The 18770-nt window shown below is 35.9% G+C and overlaps 1 protein-coding gene across 5 annotated transcripts in view; it reads right to left on the bottom strand.

The window, feature by feature from the left end:
* Positions 1–18770, bottom strand: part of PIK3C2A (phosphatidylinositol-4-phosphate 3-kinase catalytic subunit type 2 alpha) — a 119947-nt gene that overhangs the window by 35167 nt on the left and 66010 nt on the right. For all 5 annotated transcript variants that reach the window (XM_064288376.1, XM_064288378.1, XM_064288374.1 and 2 more), the window contains 8 exons: positions 18382–18493; positions 17087–17166; positions 16892–16955; positions 8459–8602; positions 7078–7126; positions 6787–6997; positions 4351–4473; positions 2906–3073 (listed from right to left, as the gene is read on the bottom strand). In XM_064288376.1, coding sequence (XP_064144446.1) covers positions 2906–3073; positions 4351–4473; positions 6787–6997; positions 7078–7126; positions 8459–8602; positions 16892–16955; positions 17087–17166; positions 18382–18493 — 951 coding nt within the window. The remainder of the gene's footprint in view (positions 1–2905; positions 3074–4350; positions 4474–6786; positions 6998–7077; positions 7127–8458; positions 8603–16891; positions 16956–17086; positions 17167–18381; positions 18494–18770) is intronic.

The following is an 18770-nucleotide window of genomic DNA, read 5'->3' as shown; positions in this document are numbered from 1 at the left end:
ACTTAATACTTCAGAGGTGACATCGTACACTACTTCCTATTGCACCCAATAATGAGGTGCACATTGTTTGGCTTTCTCTCTTTTTGTGACATCGAACTACCTGGCCCAAAATGCCAATGGCGCTGTGGCTAAGAAACTCTAGCCTAAATATATTATTTTCAGTACGGGCTGCAGAACGGTGGCATTCTAATCCTATCATTCACTCTGCATTTATTAGCTGGAATTTTTCTATAAAATACCTTCTCATAAATTATTTGTTCTCATAAATTAACCCCTACGTAAAAACTGTATAGGAAAAGTAGGTTAAACGCTTGATTTTTTCCAGTTCTCAGGAAAATGAGTTGAAAACTCTTGTTACTGAGGCTGAATAAAATGCCTGAGTCATTTGGCCTCCATGATGCCCAATTCACCAAGTTGTACGCAGGCTGCTCAATCATCAGTGCCTCTAAACATAAGTTATTTTAAAAAAGAATTTCGAGACCAAGAGAGCTGGTCGCCAAACCACAATAAGTTCAGAGTGCCAGATACAAATTACTTAAATATCTAATAGAAGTTAATTGCCCTTTACCTTTTATTCTCTTGAATTTTAAAAGACCACTGCCATTCTTCTAAAAATTTTTTCTTACTAGACAGCAGAAGTGGTGACAAGCGACGGTTCTGCTCTAGTGAAGCAGAAACTCCTGGTGCTTTCCAGAGCAGGAAGATTTTCAGAACTTATTTATTAAAATTAATAGCAATGATGCAATTACACTTAATTTTCTCTCATATCTACTCCCTGACACTAACTTATCAAACACAGTTGAAAACACAGTCCCTCTCTTTTATGTGTCCAATGTTAGAAGTATAGCTAGTCAGCTTTACTTATGCATTGTATTTAGCAGGAGGTTCTAAGCAGACAGCATCAGTAACAGTCTCTTCAACTGGTTTTCTCTCACCTTTGGCAGTTCAGAATTGTTTCAGTGTCAAACAAAATTTGAGCTCATCAGAAGGTAGAGATTAAAAAATTTTATAGTGCCTCCTCAAATATGAGGGAGTGATTAAAATAAAGTAAATTTATTAAAATCCAGGAATACATGCTGTATTTAAGTACACAGAAAAAGAATATTTCAAGAGGTGGTATAGTAGAACATAATTTGAAGCCAGTGCTTTGAACATTACATGAGATCAATAAATGATTACCGGAAAATCAAACTGCTTGTTTGCCATTTACAAAGAAAAAGGAAGTAGAACTAGATGAGCAGAATTTTTTCATTCCTAATTTTTTAATTGTTTTATCTTAGGTTAAATAAGGAGCCCTGGTGGCACAATGGTTAAGTTTTCGGCTGCTAACCAAAAGGTTGGCAGTTCCCACTCACCCAGTGGCTCCACAGGAGAAAGGCCTGGCAATATGCTTTTGTAAAGACAACAGGCAAGAAAACACTACATGCAGTTCTACTCTGTCACACAGGGTCACTGGCACCCATGACTCAATGGCACCCACCACCAACAAGGTCTTAGGTTAAATAGATCAGCTATTAAATTATTTTCCACGCTGTTCCATGGGACACAATTTTTTTGAACATTTTATTATGCTTTAGGTGAAAGTTATGTGTCAGCACACTCCCCGTTTCCATTAGTACAGTTTCCCTGTCCCTTCCTGCCTTTTCATTTTTGGTTTTGGGCAAATATTGCCCTTTTGGTCTCGGATAGTTGATCGCTCTAAGGAAAACACTCTTCACAGGTGTTACTGTTTATTTTATAGCCCCTGGACACAATGTTTTTAAAGATACATCTGAGATTAAAGGAAAACAAAAACAAAAACAGTGCTGCAGAATCCAATAAATTTGAGAGTGGCAAGCAATATGGGATAATAGTTAAGAACACGGACTCTAGAGTCAGACTACCTGGGTTTAAATCCCAGTTCTATCACTTATTAACTAAGTGCCCTGGTACAAGTCACAATCTCTCTATACTTTGATTTCCTTCTCTGAAAAAGGGGATAACAACACAACCTACTTCATAGAGCTGTTGTGAGTATAAGAGTTAATATGTGTAAAGCACTTAGACTAATACCTAGCATACGGTAAATGCTTTATCATTGTGTGCTCTCACAGTAATACTGCTATTAAAAAAATCAGCCACAGTTAAACAGGCCTCTTGATGCAGAACTTTAGAGGCTTTAATATGCTAATGTGCATTGTCCACCTCCAAAATGTTCCCATGTACATACAGTACGAAACATATCCCAAATTTACTCAACCTTTTTTTTTTTTAGAAAGACCCTTGTTCATCTAAGGAATATATTATTACTTAAAACATAACTAGAATATTCAGCTGATAGGTCAGACAAGTCACACTATCCCAAAAGCTGTAAGTAGACCAAAAGCTCAGAAGAAATTCCTTTACCCCTAGGATAAGGGAATTAACCCCGCAAAAGGTTTCTGGACACATGCGGGACCGCTGGAGATTAAAGGCCAGGGGTCCAAAGCAGTAAGGGCTGAATCAGTCAGGTAAAGAGGCAAAGGAAGCGAATAATGTGCAGACGTAGACTCTGAAACTGGAAAAGGGAAGAAGGAGTTGAAAACAGGGAAAATTGAGTCGTTTCATTAACATCAAGGTGGTACATCAATAACACAGTGCTTTACATAAATGACAGCCAAAGAGTGAACTGGCTGCTGCTTTTCTCCTGGAACAATGCGTGGTAAAAAATCTTTTGATATTTCATACAGATGTGTTCAAACTATAGTTGAATAACTTTCGTTTCCTCTGATCTGCATCTCTGAACTGACCTCCTTTTATCACAATGGAAAAATTGAGTTAGTTCCTGAGCTCACATATGTCATTGTCCCCCCTCTTGTTCTCTAGGCAATTCTGATATTGTGGACGTGTTCACAGTAACTCATCATCACAACTCAATAGCACTTACCGTTTAAAGTCAAAAAGAGGTAAGGAAACTTTGCCCAAAGCTTCTGGCCCCTTTCTTTGCTTATTAGAATCAGGGGAACTTCCACTGCTCTGATTTAAAATTCCAAAAAGAGTAAGGTGAAGAAGTGATTCTAATGGCAATTGTGATATCTGGATGGGAAAAAGGATTCTACGGGGGAAAAATGTATATTAATAAAAACAAATTAGGTTGAATATGAAGCTTAATGAGATTGAAAACTGTAGATATTTTATTTGATTTATCAAATTATCTTCAATCTTGAATACCTTTAGCAAGCGTGGCTAATTATTAAAATTTTTAAACGAACATATTTTGTTAACAGTTTAAAATTTTAAAACATAACATTTGTTTCTTTAAAAATTTGTAAGCACCTTTTACTCAAGCACTGCAGTATTAATGTCCAGGCTAAGTAACATTAATCATCTCATTTTCTTTAGGAAAAACTTGATGAATGCTTATAAGCATTTTTGTTTGGGGATATATATATGTACACACATACAAACAGATATATATGTATTTTTTAAGTGTAGAAAGACATATACAGTGAACAGTGGTCACTCTGGGGAGGTCATAGGATATTAAGTGTTGAAAATAGAGTGACACTTTTTATCCTATACGCATTTTTGTATTATTTGATTGAAAGGAGTCCTGGCGGCACACTGCTTAAACACTTGACTGCTAACTGAAAGGTTCGTGGTTCAAACCCACCAGCTGCTCTATGGGAGAAAGATGAGGCAGTTTGCTTCTATAAAGGTTTACAGTGCTGGAAACACTATGGGGCAGTTCTACTCTGTCCTAGAGGGTCACTGTGAGTTGGAATGGACTTGATGGCAATGGGTGGGGTGGTGATTGTTTCAATGCCTTCACACATGCATTACTTTTGTAATTTAAAAATAATAAAAGAAAAATTGAAAACTATTTCATAAATGAAGAACAGAAAGTAAAAAATTCTGCAATTTCCTATCTGCCCAAATACTGAAATAATTCTCTTAGTTTAAAAACAACATTTAAAAAATACTCACAGTTCAAAATATCACCTTGTATGTGGATTTACAAGCAAAACTTTTCTATGTTAATCAAGAGCCATGTTTCATATATACAGTGTTACAGAATAAATACTAAAGTAAGCAATGCTGTAGAACACCATCCTTCTAGGAGAAGTATATATAAACTTATATCTTTAAGTTAAAGTCTAGGAAGAATTAATGGCATGTTTCTGCATGTAGATTTAAAAGAGTACTTCAGATTTTTTAATGAAAATGTTGGTCTACCTTATAAAATGATATCTCAAAAAGATCTTAATAAGTCAGTAAAAATGGAATGAAGTTTAATGGAAACTGTAATAAAAATGAAAGCTAGAATACATACATGAAAAAAATAAAGTAGAGGGTATGTTGAAAGAATGAAAAGCCAGAAATTTCACTTACAGTTCATCCCATTTAATAAGATAGAAGAAATTCTTATAAGTGCCAACCTTCTTTGATTGAATAGGTTTAAAAAGATCCTTTCCATTATGAGACAGGGAACATATCAAATAGTATTTTTCATAACTGAAAAAAGAAAAAAAGAGTTTAATTTGATTTTGTTTTGGTAATACAAATTAGCCAACTAATACAAATACACATCATTAGCAGTTCTTCCCTAAAATGACTGTTATCTGAAATAATCTGGTCACCATTCATTTCAATTTTGTAAATTGATCTGAAGTTTAACCATTGTAAACTCTGTGGAACTAGACAAGAGGTGTAGCAAAGGTGGTACAGAAGTTAACATATGTCTCTACGTGCCAGGCTAGGGGATGCCATAGTGACAACAGCTAGACAATTTATTTCAAATTTTACAGTTATAGTTACTACCAGCTGTTCCTTGGACACCCTATGGGGCAGTTCTATTTGATGAGTCGCAATCAACTCAACAACAGTGGGCTTGGTTTTTTGTTTCTTTTTTAATAGTTGCTAGCTTTTTTTTTTTTTTTTAGATTTTAGTTGAACAATACTGAATACTGTATTCTTTCACTTCTAGATAAATTCTAGGAAGAAAGTACATACACTACCTTTGCTAGCCATTTTTCTTGCTAAGCCACTGATATAGATTTTTGAAGTATATTATCAGTGAAAGGACCTGACTTGCATCGAGCTAGTCTTTCCAGTCTATCGGGAGGCTTTCTTCCATGGAGACAGATACTGTTGTATTCTCTCAACAGACAGCAGTGACTTAGTCCCTAACTCCCACAAGTACAGAGCTGGTTGGGCACAATTAGACAATTTTCTAAGGTAGGAATCTTAGGTTCAGTAAAACTGTATTTATACCAATGTTCATTGCGGCACTATCCAAAATAGCCAAAAGGTGAAAACAGCCTAAATATCCATTAACAGATGAACGGATACACAAAATGTGGTACATATAGACAATGGAATATTACTCACCCAACAAAAAAAAAAAGAAATCCTGATACATGATACAATATGGATAAACCCTGAAAACATCAGGGTGAGTGAAATAAGTCAGTCACCAAAGGACAAATGTTATATGATCCCACTTATATAAAATATCTAGAATAGGCAAGTGTACAGAGACCATAGTTTATTAGTGGTTCCTAGGAGCAGGGGGTAGGGATGGGGAAGGCAGAACTCAATGCTCAGGGGACACTGAGTTTCTTATAAGGGTGGTGGTTGAACAACATGAGGAACAAAATTAATGTCACTAAACTGTACATGTGAAGATTGTTGAAACAGCAAATGTTCTGTTACACATATACGGACCAAAAAAAACACAACTTGTATTCTTACTTACTGCTACGCTTACCTTTGTTCAAATATACAGCCTATTAATTACTATTCTAAATATATTTCAAATCTAATCTCATTGGTTCACAAAACACCCATACCTATTTGGTTTCTTTTCTCAATCTCATTCCATTTGCTCCTAATATTTACTTTGGCATTTTATTAACTTTCTTTCCATCCTAATTATCACTGTAGTTTTTTGTACTGTTTTCTGGTGGATGTTTGTCTTCCTTGTTAGTGTCTCTAAATTTGTGTGTGTGTGTGTGTGTGTGTGTGTGTGTGTGTGTGGAGGGTGAAGGTGGTGGAGAATAGCACCCATTTAAATGGGAGTTCAATGAGGGCAGGAATTTTTTGCTGTCTTATTTACTGCTGTATCCCAAGTACTAAGAAAAATGGCCAGAGATGGTCCTCTGTAAATATTTACTGAATGTGTTAACACACCACTTCCGAACATATTATTCTTTCATTTATTTTGTAACTGAAGCTCAATTTAAGCAGAATTTATTTTGGTATCTCTTCACTAGGCCTTACCTTATTTTCTAATATTAAGCTATTATGAAACTATTCCATAAATATTCATTTTAGACTACAAACTACAATGGCAAACACTACAATGTGTTCATGGTATTGACAAAAAGAAGAAAGAAAAAGGAAAACCTATATTAAAAATTTAATAGAAGAAATAATGCTTTTGCAGACTTCAGTGCCTAGTAGTCAAACAACTGTAAGCCACTAGAGGTTAAAAAAAACTCCTGAAATCTAGTCCTGTGGAACTGTTTCAAATTACTCTGGTACTAAAGAAAGAGAGAAAAAATTACAGTCTTATATTAAGTAATTTATTAAATATTTGCTTTTGTAAGTTTCAACATACATTTTCCTGCCCTTTCTTGCACGTAGTGACAAATTTTACTGGAATAGCTTCAAAGATCTCTGTAACTTTTATAAAACCAGAAAATTATATACTGATTCTTGCATCATTCATTTAAATACCAAGATAACAGTGGCTGTGGGCATTATACGAGATCAGAGCTGCTTCTCGGTAAGGCTGTGTATATTTTCTTTTAAACAGGTACTTACTTTGATACCCAGTTACTTGAAATTCCATGTGCAGCAAAAACAGTAAACTGGAGTTGTTCTGTTGTGGTCCATGCTTCCTTGATGTTCCTGCTACTCTGGGCACAATCTGCAGGACTCCTATCAGAATTTGCATGCAGTCTGAGAAGATCATAAACTGCTACAGTTAACTGGTCCATGCTTGCTTGAACAGAATTTTCAGGATTCAGTGAGCCTAGATTTAGAGAATATGTTACTATAATTACCTGAAAAAGCAACAATTATTGCTAAAATTTAAAGAAGTTAAAGACATACCCCTAGTTGAACTCTTGCTAGTGTTTCCTCCTCCAGACAATGAAGTCACCTGCATATACATACACAAATTAGTCAGAAAATTGCCCATGATATAATATAAAATGGTTACCTTTAACTTCAATAATTTAATTAAATTCTATATCAAAGAAACCATTCCCAGGGGAAACCTTCCAAAAGTCTCTGCAAAAGTAATAAATCAATAAAGAATGCAAAAATAAAGTGAAAACCTCAAACCAAAGTAACAGATGATTTTTAGTATCAATAAAATCATAAAGTAACTGAAAATTACTGTAAAGTGTCATGACAACACAACAAAATCTATTAAGCCAACTGAGTAATTAATATTAACTTGAAACCCAGAGGTGATAAATACACTAATATTTTATTTTCCATTAGTTGCTCTACTGTTAGTATGGTAAGAATACCCTTAAAGAAAAGAATCTACAACTCTACTTCCACTTGGTGATTCAAAAAGCTCCTATAAATTATGTAAATTGATTTTTGCTCTTCGCTCCTTTAATCTAGCAAATGAATAAAATAGAAGCCTCAGACCGTATTAAGACCAAAGTAGCTGATCACCTCTATGTGATTTCATAAAATGTTATTTCTTAGTTTCTAAAAATAAGCACATAATCAGGGAGAAGGAAAAACAGACCCATATGTTTATATACCATATGGATAGGGTTGTTGTGAGAATTAATGGACGGAGGTATCACCCAGATAATCTGTTGAGGGAAACATCAACATAACCTTTCCTTCCTTTAAATTTATTGTGAGATCCACCTTCTCTCTCATTCTTACAATCAAAGCTATAAACATTTCTATGAACGAAGCTAATTAAATCCTCACAGAAATACCAGGAGAGAGCTGATTTATTAAAAGCAACGGTATAAGAGAGGGCTCCTAACCTGGTTGCTTGAGGCCAATAGTCACTACTACTGAAGCTTCTGGGCTTTTTCAACAGAAAGGTATTATGATCCAAAGTAGAACTTCTCCCACCGACAATCATGGGTATTTCCATTCACATGGAGAAGTGGTAGCGATCACCCTCCAAGTCTCTAAAGCTCAGTATCTACCTTAAGAGTCCCAACAAAGTCATTTCTGCCAGAGTTCCTCCTCTACATACAAAACGTTTCCACTTTGGCATCCATTCAATATAAACTATCACAAGGATCTTCTAGAAGCCCATTTCCTCTTAGGAATTCCCTATCTTACCAGGTAACTGACCAATTCAACACAAAAGTGGAAGTCTAAGTTAAAATGATAAAATTTTGTCCAGCAGAGGGCAAAAATCTCTCAGTTTGAGGGGCAGATGTTCACTTAAGTACATATTTATATGTAATAAAATGCTAAAAAAATGCTAGTTACTAAAAATACTCACATCAGCACTTTTACTCCTTGGAAGATTAACTGCTCTCCTTAGCTTCTTTACTGATTCTGTAATGGCAAGAGTCTCCACACCATCTAAAGCACTACAGATTTTTCTTACAGCTTTAATTACTTGATCTACTGCTCGATGCTGGTTCTTTAAAAATAAAAAGTAAAATAAAAATTAGCACGTAGAATTTAAAGGCCCAACTTCAGAGATTACATCAGAAACTAGACATTTTAGATGCGCCTGAGAACAGATATCCTTTACTATTTTGTGATTAAAAAAAAGAAACAAACATGATACCTTTTTAATTATATAGTTTACTTTGAAGTAGGAAAATACACGGTCTGGTTAATTTTCATGTTGCTTGATACAACCTTCATATGCAAATGCCATTAATTTCACATTAGAATCTGAAGTAAAAACAATAAATTACTAACAAATTACTAAATTATAAAAAAGGAGGGGAAGTATTCTCTTTTTATTATCATTTGGGAAAATCCCACATCAAAAACATCAACCTTTTTCTCCCTACTGCAAAAACTTGGTATCAAAAACCAAGTTCTTCAGAGGCTGGTCACACATAAATAACACTAGGCAATCATAATTAAAAGTGAATCAACTTTTAAGCATCATTCATATCTATACAACCACCACTTTATAAGTTTTATCTGGTCAAAAAATTTTCTTGAGAAAAATCCCTCTGTATCATTCAACTACATTTGATTTTACCAAGATTCAAAAGTATATGTGAACAAGTACCTTTTAAAATAATTTGCTTCCTCTATTCTCCTTTTAAAGTACATATCTCATTAATAATAATAATAATAAAACCACTGCTGTTGAGTTGATTCCAACTCACTGGGACTCTATAGGACAGAGCAGAACTGCCCCATAAAGTTTCCAAGACTGTAAATCTTTAATGGATGAAGACAGCTAGTGGGTTTGAACTGCCGATCTTCGTTTAGCAGCCAAGCACCTAACACCACTGTACTACCAGGGCTCCTTATCTTATTAAGAAACATTCTTTTTTGTCTTAAATTTTATTTTGATAAAATATATATGACATAAAATTTTCCATTTTAATCATACAATTCAAAGACATTTATTACATTCGCCATATTGTACAACCATCACCATTTATTCCTAAATATTTTCATCATACTACACAGAAACTCAGTACCCCTTAAGCAGTAACTCCTTATTTCTCCCTCTCACCAGTCCCTGATAACCATTACTAATCTACTGTCTATGCATTTGCTTATTCTAGGTATTACATGTAAGTGGAATCATAAATATCTGTCCTTTTGTGTCTGACATTTTACTTAGCATAATGAAACATTCTTACGTAACTAATTAAACATTGATATCAAACTTAATAGGCCAAGTACTATTAGAATGGGCTGAAACTCAGTACTGTACCATCCCTTAAAAATTTAAAGTTTTCCACCCTTGAGACTTGGCTACCATAAACTGAATGTTCCCTTCACCCTCCAGCTTAAATGAAACCACCTTATTTTCTCAAACACCCAATTACTCTGCAGTCCTCAGGGTCTGAAAGTCTGTATTCTAGCTCCCCATTTTCACGTACTTAATTTACACTTCTGCTTACTTATACTCCTCCACGTTCATGCAAAAACTTTTCCAGTTTTGAGGCTCATGCTATTGTCCTATACTATTCTCTATCATTCTTTATGTGCTAGTTATTAATTTATTGCTATCAGTTCCAAATCCACCCTTCTTCGCACTGGTTTGTGATACAGAGCTATTGTTGTTAGGTGCTGCTGAGTAGGTTCCAACTCACAGCGACCCTATGTACAACAGGACAAAACACTGCCTGGTCCTGCGCCATTCCCACATTTGCTGCTATGTTTCAGCTCATTGTTGCAGCCACTGTGTCATTCCACCTCGCTGAGAGTCTTCCTCCTTTTCACTGACTCTCTACTTTACCACGCACGATACAGAGATAGACCCTACATTTCTCCTTTACCAGCTGGCACAATATTAGGTTTTGTCAACAGTGGGCACTGGAGGGACACAGTCCAAGACAACAGCAGCAGAAGACATTTCCCATCTGGGTATCCTCCATTTTTTATTCAATGTGGTTCTCAGAGATCATCTCCAGCAGTATCTTCAGGCCATGCTCTCCCTATGCAACAGCTCTGGCTGAAGCTTTCTGGCAAGTTTCTTTGTCATAGGCAACTTGTGTGCTCCTGTGATAACCACACCCTCTTCCGAGTTGCTGAATTTCAGCCTGGGGGTGGGGAAAGACCCTCTCATATATATCCTTAGTTCCTTCACTGCCCACCTTTCCTCAGCCTAGAGGTGAGGGCTGCTTTTCCAGAGCCTTTAGAGGATGGCTGGCAAACTTTTTCTGCAAAGGGCTAGAAAGTAAATATTTTAAACTTGAAGTTTCCCTCTTCAAATAACTAGTATAGTTCCTGTCTCCTGACTGATATACCTTGCCACTGACATGCAGTCTTTCCCCCACTGCTTGCTATATTTTTACTGGACATTTATCTGACATTCTACCCTGTGTCATGTAATAAACCTCAGTAACATAAACATCCATGTGGAAAATTCCCAATTATCTTCAATACGAAAACTGTTCTCTATCAGAACTTCAACTACAGCATCACACTCTGATCATTGCCCTCTTTGTTTCTACCCTCACACTCTCATTCTGACTAAACCTGTTCTTTGAGGTCAGATACTTCTCTTCTCTGCTTCTTCTAAAGGAAATCCCAAAACCACACAGATTGAGTAGTCCTCAATTTCAGCAGGAACATGCATGCTACTTAACATTCCTTCTACTTGCCTTCGGTCAGCTCTCTTTAGCACCCTCTTTGGAGTATTAAACCAAACCATTATTTCTTGCCTCAAAACTCCTACTGACACCTTCATTTTAGCAAAATTAACCAAAGTTTTATCTGTAGAAAACTTAGGCCAGGAGGAGTAAAACTTGTACAATTTCCTGATCTCCCCCTAAAATCTACCCAAGAGAAATTAAAACATACACCCGCACAAAAACTTACCCCTGGATGTTTACAGAAGCACTATTTATAATCACCCAAACCTGCAAACAGTCCAAATATCCATAAACTGGTGAGTAGATAAATGTGGTGTATCTGCACTATGGAAGAGCACTCAGCAGTAACGACAACAACAAACCTATGGTACATATTACAATATGGATGGATCTGCAAGTGAAAGCAGCCAGAGGTAAAAGACTACAAAGCACATGATTTCATTTATATGAAACGTCCAGAAAAGGTAAATCTATAGAGACTGAAGGCAAATAGTTGTTGGGGTGGGGGCTGAGAGTGGGGCTTGACTCCAAATGAGCACAAGGGAAGTTTTAGGAGTGATGGAAATGTTCTAAAACTGGATTGTGGTGATAGTTGCATGATTCTACAAATTTACTAAAAATGATTGAATTGTACACATAAATGGGTAAATTTTATGGTATGTAAATTATACCTCAATAAATCTATAAAAAAATGAATTGGGCTAAATCTGATGGGGAATGGCTACTTTAGATAGGCTGGTCAGTGTAGAACACTCTGATGACATTTGAGTATAGGCCTTAATGAACTGAAGCATGCAACTATCTGGGGGAAGAGCATTAACACTAGAAATAAGCACAAGGATCACCAGGTGAAGCACACCTCACAAAGGATCAACCATAACAAAGGAGGAAAAAAGCGGTGGCGAGGCCAGATGAGACAGGTAGTGGGTGAGACTGTGTATAGCCTTGAAGCCACAATCAGGGCTTTGAATTTTACTGAATGAGATAGTAAGCAGGATTTTGAGCCAAAGAGTGGTATAACCCGATATTTTTTAAAAAGTTTATAAATTTTATCAATCTTTCAAAGAACCATCTTCTCTTATTTTACATTTGCTTTTTGTTCTCATTTTCATTAAAAAAAAAAAATAAACTTATTATTTTGGAATAATTTTAGAGTTCAGAAAAGTTTCGAAAATAATATAGAGTTCCTGTGTAACATTAAGGGAAACTTGGTTAAGTAACATCTTATATAACCATATTATATTTGTCAAAACTAAGACATTAACACTGGTATATTACTATTAACTAACCTCCAGACATTATTCAGACTTCACCAATTTGTCCACTAAAGTCCTTTTTCTCTTCCAGGATACAAGCCAGATACAACACTGCATTTAGTGACATATTTTTAAAAGATAATTTTGGTTCTTGTGTGGAAGACAGACTATAGCATAAAGGCAGAAGTCAGAAGACGAGTAAGGAGCTATTGCAATTCACTAGGACTGTAGCTTTGATAGTGATAAGTGGTCACATCCTGAATGGATTTTCTAAGGCAGAGCAGACAGGAATTAGATTGAATGTGGAATGTGAAAGATCTTTCTCTTTAGAAGTCAAGGGTGACTCCAAGATTTTAGCCTGAGTGAATGGAAGGAGACAGTATCCTTTATCAAGATAGAGAATACTAATGGATGAACAGATATAAGGGATAGTACAAAAAATTCCGTTTTTTACATTTTAAGTTTGAGATGTTAATTAGATATTTATGTAAAGATGACAAGTAACAGTTAAATATTCGAATCTGGAGTTGAGGGAGGAGGCCAATGCTGGATATATAAATTTAGAGTCATCAGCATATGTATTTAAAGGCATGGAATTAGGCAAGATATAGAGAGAAGGGAAACCCTGGTGGCCTAGTGGTTAAGAGCTACATCTGCTAACCAAAAGGTGACAGTTTGAATCCACCAGGCGCTCCTTGGAAACTATGGGGCAGTTCTACTCTGTCCTATAGGGTCACTATGAGTCAGAATCGACTTGAAGGCAATGGGTTTGTTTTTGTTATTTTTATAGAAAGAAGCGGTCCTAGAATTGAATCCTAGGGTGTTCCAATGTTTAGAAGTCAGGAGGATAAGGAGATCATAAGGAGGATGAGATAGAGAAGCCAACGAAGTAGGAGAGCCAAGAAGGTGAAATTCTAGGGTCCAAGAATTTTAAGAAGGAAGAAATGATCCATTGCATCGGACACTACAGAAAGGTTGAAAAAAATAAAGAATAGGAATTTACTACTGGATTCTGAATCGTGGAAGTCCTTGATGACCTTGATTAATGCAGATCCAGTGAAATGCCAAGAATGAAGGCCTGATTCGAGTGGGTTCATAAAAGAACAGGAAGAAAGTGGAAGCAGCAAGAACAAGTAACTTTTAGGAGTTTTGCTGCAAGGAGAATAGAGAAGCGAGGAAGTTGCTGGAGAGGGGAGATGGATTTTTTGTTTTATTTTGAGAAGGGAGTTGCTGCTTTAGAGAGAAGCTTTCTTGAGATACACCCAAGGCTCAATACTGAGCTCTTTTCTTCTCTACCTGCAATAATTTTCTTGGTGAAATTATGGTTGCAAGATATCATTTATCTGCTATTAATTCCCAAATTCATTATCTCCAGCCTAGACCGCCCACTAAGTTATAGACTCTCATACAATTGCCTACTTATCTTTCTTTGGATGACTAATAGTCATCTCAAACATAACGTCCAAAATTGATTCTTGATCTTCCCCCAAACCTGTTCTTCCCAGTTTTCCACATCTCACTAAAAGGTAACTCCAAACTTCTAGTTGCCCAAGTCAAAAATCTTGGAGTTACCTTCAACTCCTGTCTCTTTCTCATAATCCACATCCAACCTATCGTTAAACCCTCCTAGCATTAACTTCAAAATATATCACAGAATTCAATGTTTTCTCACCACCACTGCTGGACTCACCCTGGTCCAAACCATCATCACCTTTCAACACAGATAAGGAAACATCCTTCTAATTAATTTATTTGTTTCCACTCTTGCCCCCTTCCTTCAATCCATTCAAGCTAAGAAGACCTTGTAGACTCTGTATATACCAAGAACATTCCCTCCCTTAGGCCTCTGCACTTATTGTTTCCTCTTCCTGGAACACTCTTCCCCTAGATAACCACATGGCTTCTCCCTCTTCTCTTTGAGTTCTTTGCTCATATTCATCATCTCAATGAGGCCCCCTCTAACTACCTTATTTGAAATTGCAACATTGCCCTCCTCTTTTATTTTTCTCTATAGCACTTACCACCTGATATAACATATATTTTATTAGTTTATTTTATTGTCTATCGCCTCACACTAGAATGTAAACTCTCTAAGGGCAGACATTATACTTTCATTTTGTTCACTATTATATCCTCAGCATCTAGAAGCATCTCAGAACAAAAAAATGCTCAGTAAATACTTACTGAATAAATATGTTTAGATGCTGGTAAGAATTTACTAGTAGCTAGAAATTTAGAAGTCATCCTACACTCTTTCTTCTTCTCTCACATCCAATCACCTACCAAAATCTTACCAATTTTCTCTCTTAAATATTTTGTTAATCAGTTTTCTCTTTTTCACCTTCTCCACATTCAGTATCTTTCATTTGGACTACTATAAAAATCTTCCTAACTGGTATCCCTGAAGCCTATCCTACTAGTCCTAAATCCATCTTCCACAGTATGGCTTAAGTGATTTCAGAGAATGGGACTGAACAAGTCACCCCCTTCACCCTTTGCTTAAAAAAAAAAAAAAACCTTAAATGGCTAGCTACAACCACCTAGAGGAGGGGTTAGCAAACTTTTTCTGTAAACGACCAAACAGTAAGTATATTTTAGGCTTTGCAGGCCTCACAGTCTCTGTCTCAACTACTCAACTCTAGCATTAGGGTGCAAATGCAGCCATAGATGATATGTACACAAATGGACAAGTCTGTGTTCCAATAAAGCTTCATTTACAAAAACAGAAATTGGGCTGGATATGTCCCTTCGACCTAGAGGATAAAAATTTCTTAGCATGGATTATAAAGTGGTAATTTATGTCTTTATAGAGCAACTGCAGCCCAGCCAACGGGAGGGTTTGTGGGCCCTGGGAGCCTTCTGTACACACTCAGCTCCAGATGGAGCTGAGCAAATAATCTGAGATGCTTAACTATATAAAGAACAACACAGCTTCAGGATTGGAGAAAGACTCATTAACAATTTGCAATATGCAGATGACACAACCCTGCTTGCTGAAAGTGAAGAGGGCTTGAAGCACTTACTGATGAAGATCAAAGATTACAGCCTTCAGTATGGATTATACCTCAACATAAAGAAAACAAAAATCCTCACAACTGGTCCAATAAGCAACATCATGTTAAATGGAGAAAATGTTGAAGTTGTCAAGGATTTCATTTTACTTGGATCTACAATCAACGCCCAAAGAACCAGTAGTCAAGAATACAAACAACATATTGCATTGGGCAAATCTGCTGCAAAAGACCTCCTTAAAGTGTTAAAAAGCAAAGAGTTCACTTTGAAGACTACAGTGCACCTGACTCAAGCCATGATATTTTCAGTCGCCTCATATGCATGTGAAACTGGACCATGAATAAGGAAAACTGAAGAAGAATTGATGCCTCTGAATTATGGTGTTGGCGAAGAACACAGGTGTTGGTGAAGGACTGCCATAAGAGCAAATAAATGTCTTGGAAGAATTTACAGGCAGAAAGCTCCTTAGAAGTGACGATGGCGAGACTTCATCTCACGTACTTTGGGCATGTTATCAAGGAGGGACCAATCCCTGGAGAAGAACATCATGCTTGGTAAAGGAGAGGATCATTGAAAAAGAGGAAGACCCTCAACGAGATGGATTGACACAGTGGCTGCCACAATGGGTTCAAGCACAGCAATGACTGTTAGGATGGTGCAGGACAGGGCAGTGTTTCATTCTGTTGTACACAGGTTTGCTATTAGTCAGAACCGACTCGATGGCACCTAAAAACAACTTATGTCTGGCTATCTCCAATGTCATCTTCCAATCTTTACTTCACACTTTGCACTCTGTTACAGAACTCCTTATCTGTCCACATACATATCACACCTATGTGGTTTGTTCATGTGTTTTTTCCAACTTACTTTTTCTGGTTAACTCATACTGTTTAAGACTTGGCTCAGGTAACATCTCTTTTAAGAAGCCTTTCCTGAGCTCTCAGGTTAAGGTAAGCGCTCCTCCTTGATCTTCCAAAGAATCCCAATGAGTACCTTTCTATTACACTTACGATACTACATTGATATTTTGTTTAAATCCCCACCATTAGTTTGTAAATTTCTGGTAGGTGGTGGCTGAATCACTCACGTTCATAACTCCAGTATCTAGCATATAGTAAGCATTCAAAAACAAGTACTGAAGGTTCCCCTTAGTAATAAAGCTGAAGTGAGAGTAAACATGTTGACTCAAATATCACTGAGAAATTTTGTTAATAAATTGGGTCAGAAAATAAGTTATCAAAGGTCAACATCAGGAATACAGTTTAAATAGTCCTAAAATATTTCATCCAAATCCAACACTAGTATTTAAGAGTGAACGGAGACAAGAAGCTTTAAGTCATTATATGAAAATGTGAATTAACTTACTTCAACTTGAAGAGCCAGTTCCACTTGGGTGTGATAAGAATCTAAGAGTTCTTCAACAGGGTATCTGAAATACAGAACAGTTATTATGACTGAAGGCTAATATATATAACAATTATTGTTTTAATCTTCAAAATAAGTGTATTCATGTCCAAAAACAAAGTTTGAAAATCTACAATTATATTTTACGTGTTATACCTTGTCATGAGTTCCTTATAAGGTTTTTCTATTTGATGTAGGTGTTTGTTTACATCCACAGGCGTTTCATCATCTTCTGCCTAAACATACACATATACACAAATATTTACAATAAAAATCAAATGCACTCTTTGGTTTTTCTACTGCTAAATTAAATATAAGTATAAACTCCAAAAACCCAAACCCATTGCCATTGAGTAGATTCTGATAAACAAAATCTTAAAACTAAAGTGGTTTTTCAGAACTGATGATAAAATACTGACTCAGGAAAAAAAAAGTGAGTCGATATTCTAACAAAAACTTGTTTTTTAAATTTAAGAACATAAAAACTTTTAAGTGTAACTTTGATATATAAATAACTTTCAAAGCAAAAACCACGTCTGTTCTATATAGAGATAACAGAGAGCTAAAAACACTTTTAAAGATGGCTGACAGCCAAATGAAGGTGGATTGGAGACTAGATAGAGATCATCTGAATCTCTATATTATTTTTTCTAATGATAATCAAGTCCATCCCCCATCAGCCTCTCCCCCCAAGAAACAAGCCATGACCATAAGTCATGACTGCAAATTTAACTACTCAAGAACATCATTCCTTAAGAAACTGAAGAGTTACCAATGACTGCTAAAATGTACAGAATTTTGTGAAATAATTTCCACTCAACTGGAAGAAATTCTACATAACATAGAAGCAAAATCCAAGAAGAGAAAGAAATGAACATTTTTCCATTCAAAATTCTACCAAACAAAGGCTAATTCTCTTTATAATTAAAATTTACTTATAAATTCATCACAAGTATATACAGCAATACAATGACCTAATTTCCTGCATTCTATTTTGGTTAACCTCAAAACAAATTACTGTACTTTTAAAATAGAGAATTAATTTTTACTTTACAAAAAATCATATACTTTTCTCAGTTTGGTCAAAGGTCGATATGGATCTTTTTTTCCCCCAACCTATATGTAGTATTCTAAATCTTTTTTCTTCCTCATTTCTCCTTGACTGACCCTGACGTTTTCATTGTTGTATAAAACTAATATTTAATTCCTCCACTTCAATTTTCAAATATGCCTGTAGCCTAAATATTATGCTACCTAAACCCCCATGATTGAAAATCTCCCCCAGCTATTAAAAGCCTCCTATTGAGGATAAAGCTCATCATCCCATCAACCTGGAAATCTTGGAAAGTGTATAAACGGCAAATTAGCAGAATTATTTCTGAGTAACACAACCCACAGAGCCAATATACAGATTTGACCACATGTGATTCAATTATAAGGTACACACTTACTGTTCGGGCCAGATTTTGGCACATTGCAGCGAAGGTCAAGAGCTGTAGTTTAATCTCTGTGTCCCATTTTCGACAGTTTTGAATATATTCGTGACTTCCAAGGCAATAATTACTGTTAAAAATATGTTATTTATCAGTATTTTTCTACTCAAACTATAAATTATAGAGATGAGGGTCAAATATAAATTGCATCTGCATCAGAAACTGAAGAGAAAGGTAAACACAAAAATAGTCTTATAACCAAGAAGAACAGTTAAATAGAGAAGTAATTCTATATGAGAAAAGTAAAAGCAAAGAAGAAAAACCATGAAGATGAAGGCAAAGACAAAGGAAATAGAAAAATAGGGACAGGGCATTTTTAGTAGTATAGGAGAACAGAAACTGCAGCA

This window comes from Loxodonta africana, chromosome 7, assembly GCF_030014295.1.
Source record: "Loxodonta africana isolate mLoxAfr1 chromosome 7, mLoxAfr1.hap2, whole genome shotgun sequence".
Lineage (NCBI taxonomy): Eukaryota > Metazoa > Chordata > Mammalia > Proboscidea > Elephantidae > Loxodonta > Loxodonta africana.
Note: the sequence above shows the minus strand (reverse complement) of the source record. Positions and strands in the feature narration are given on the sequence as shown.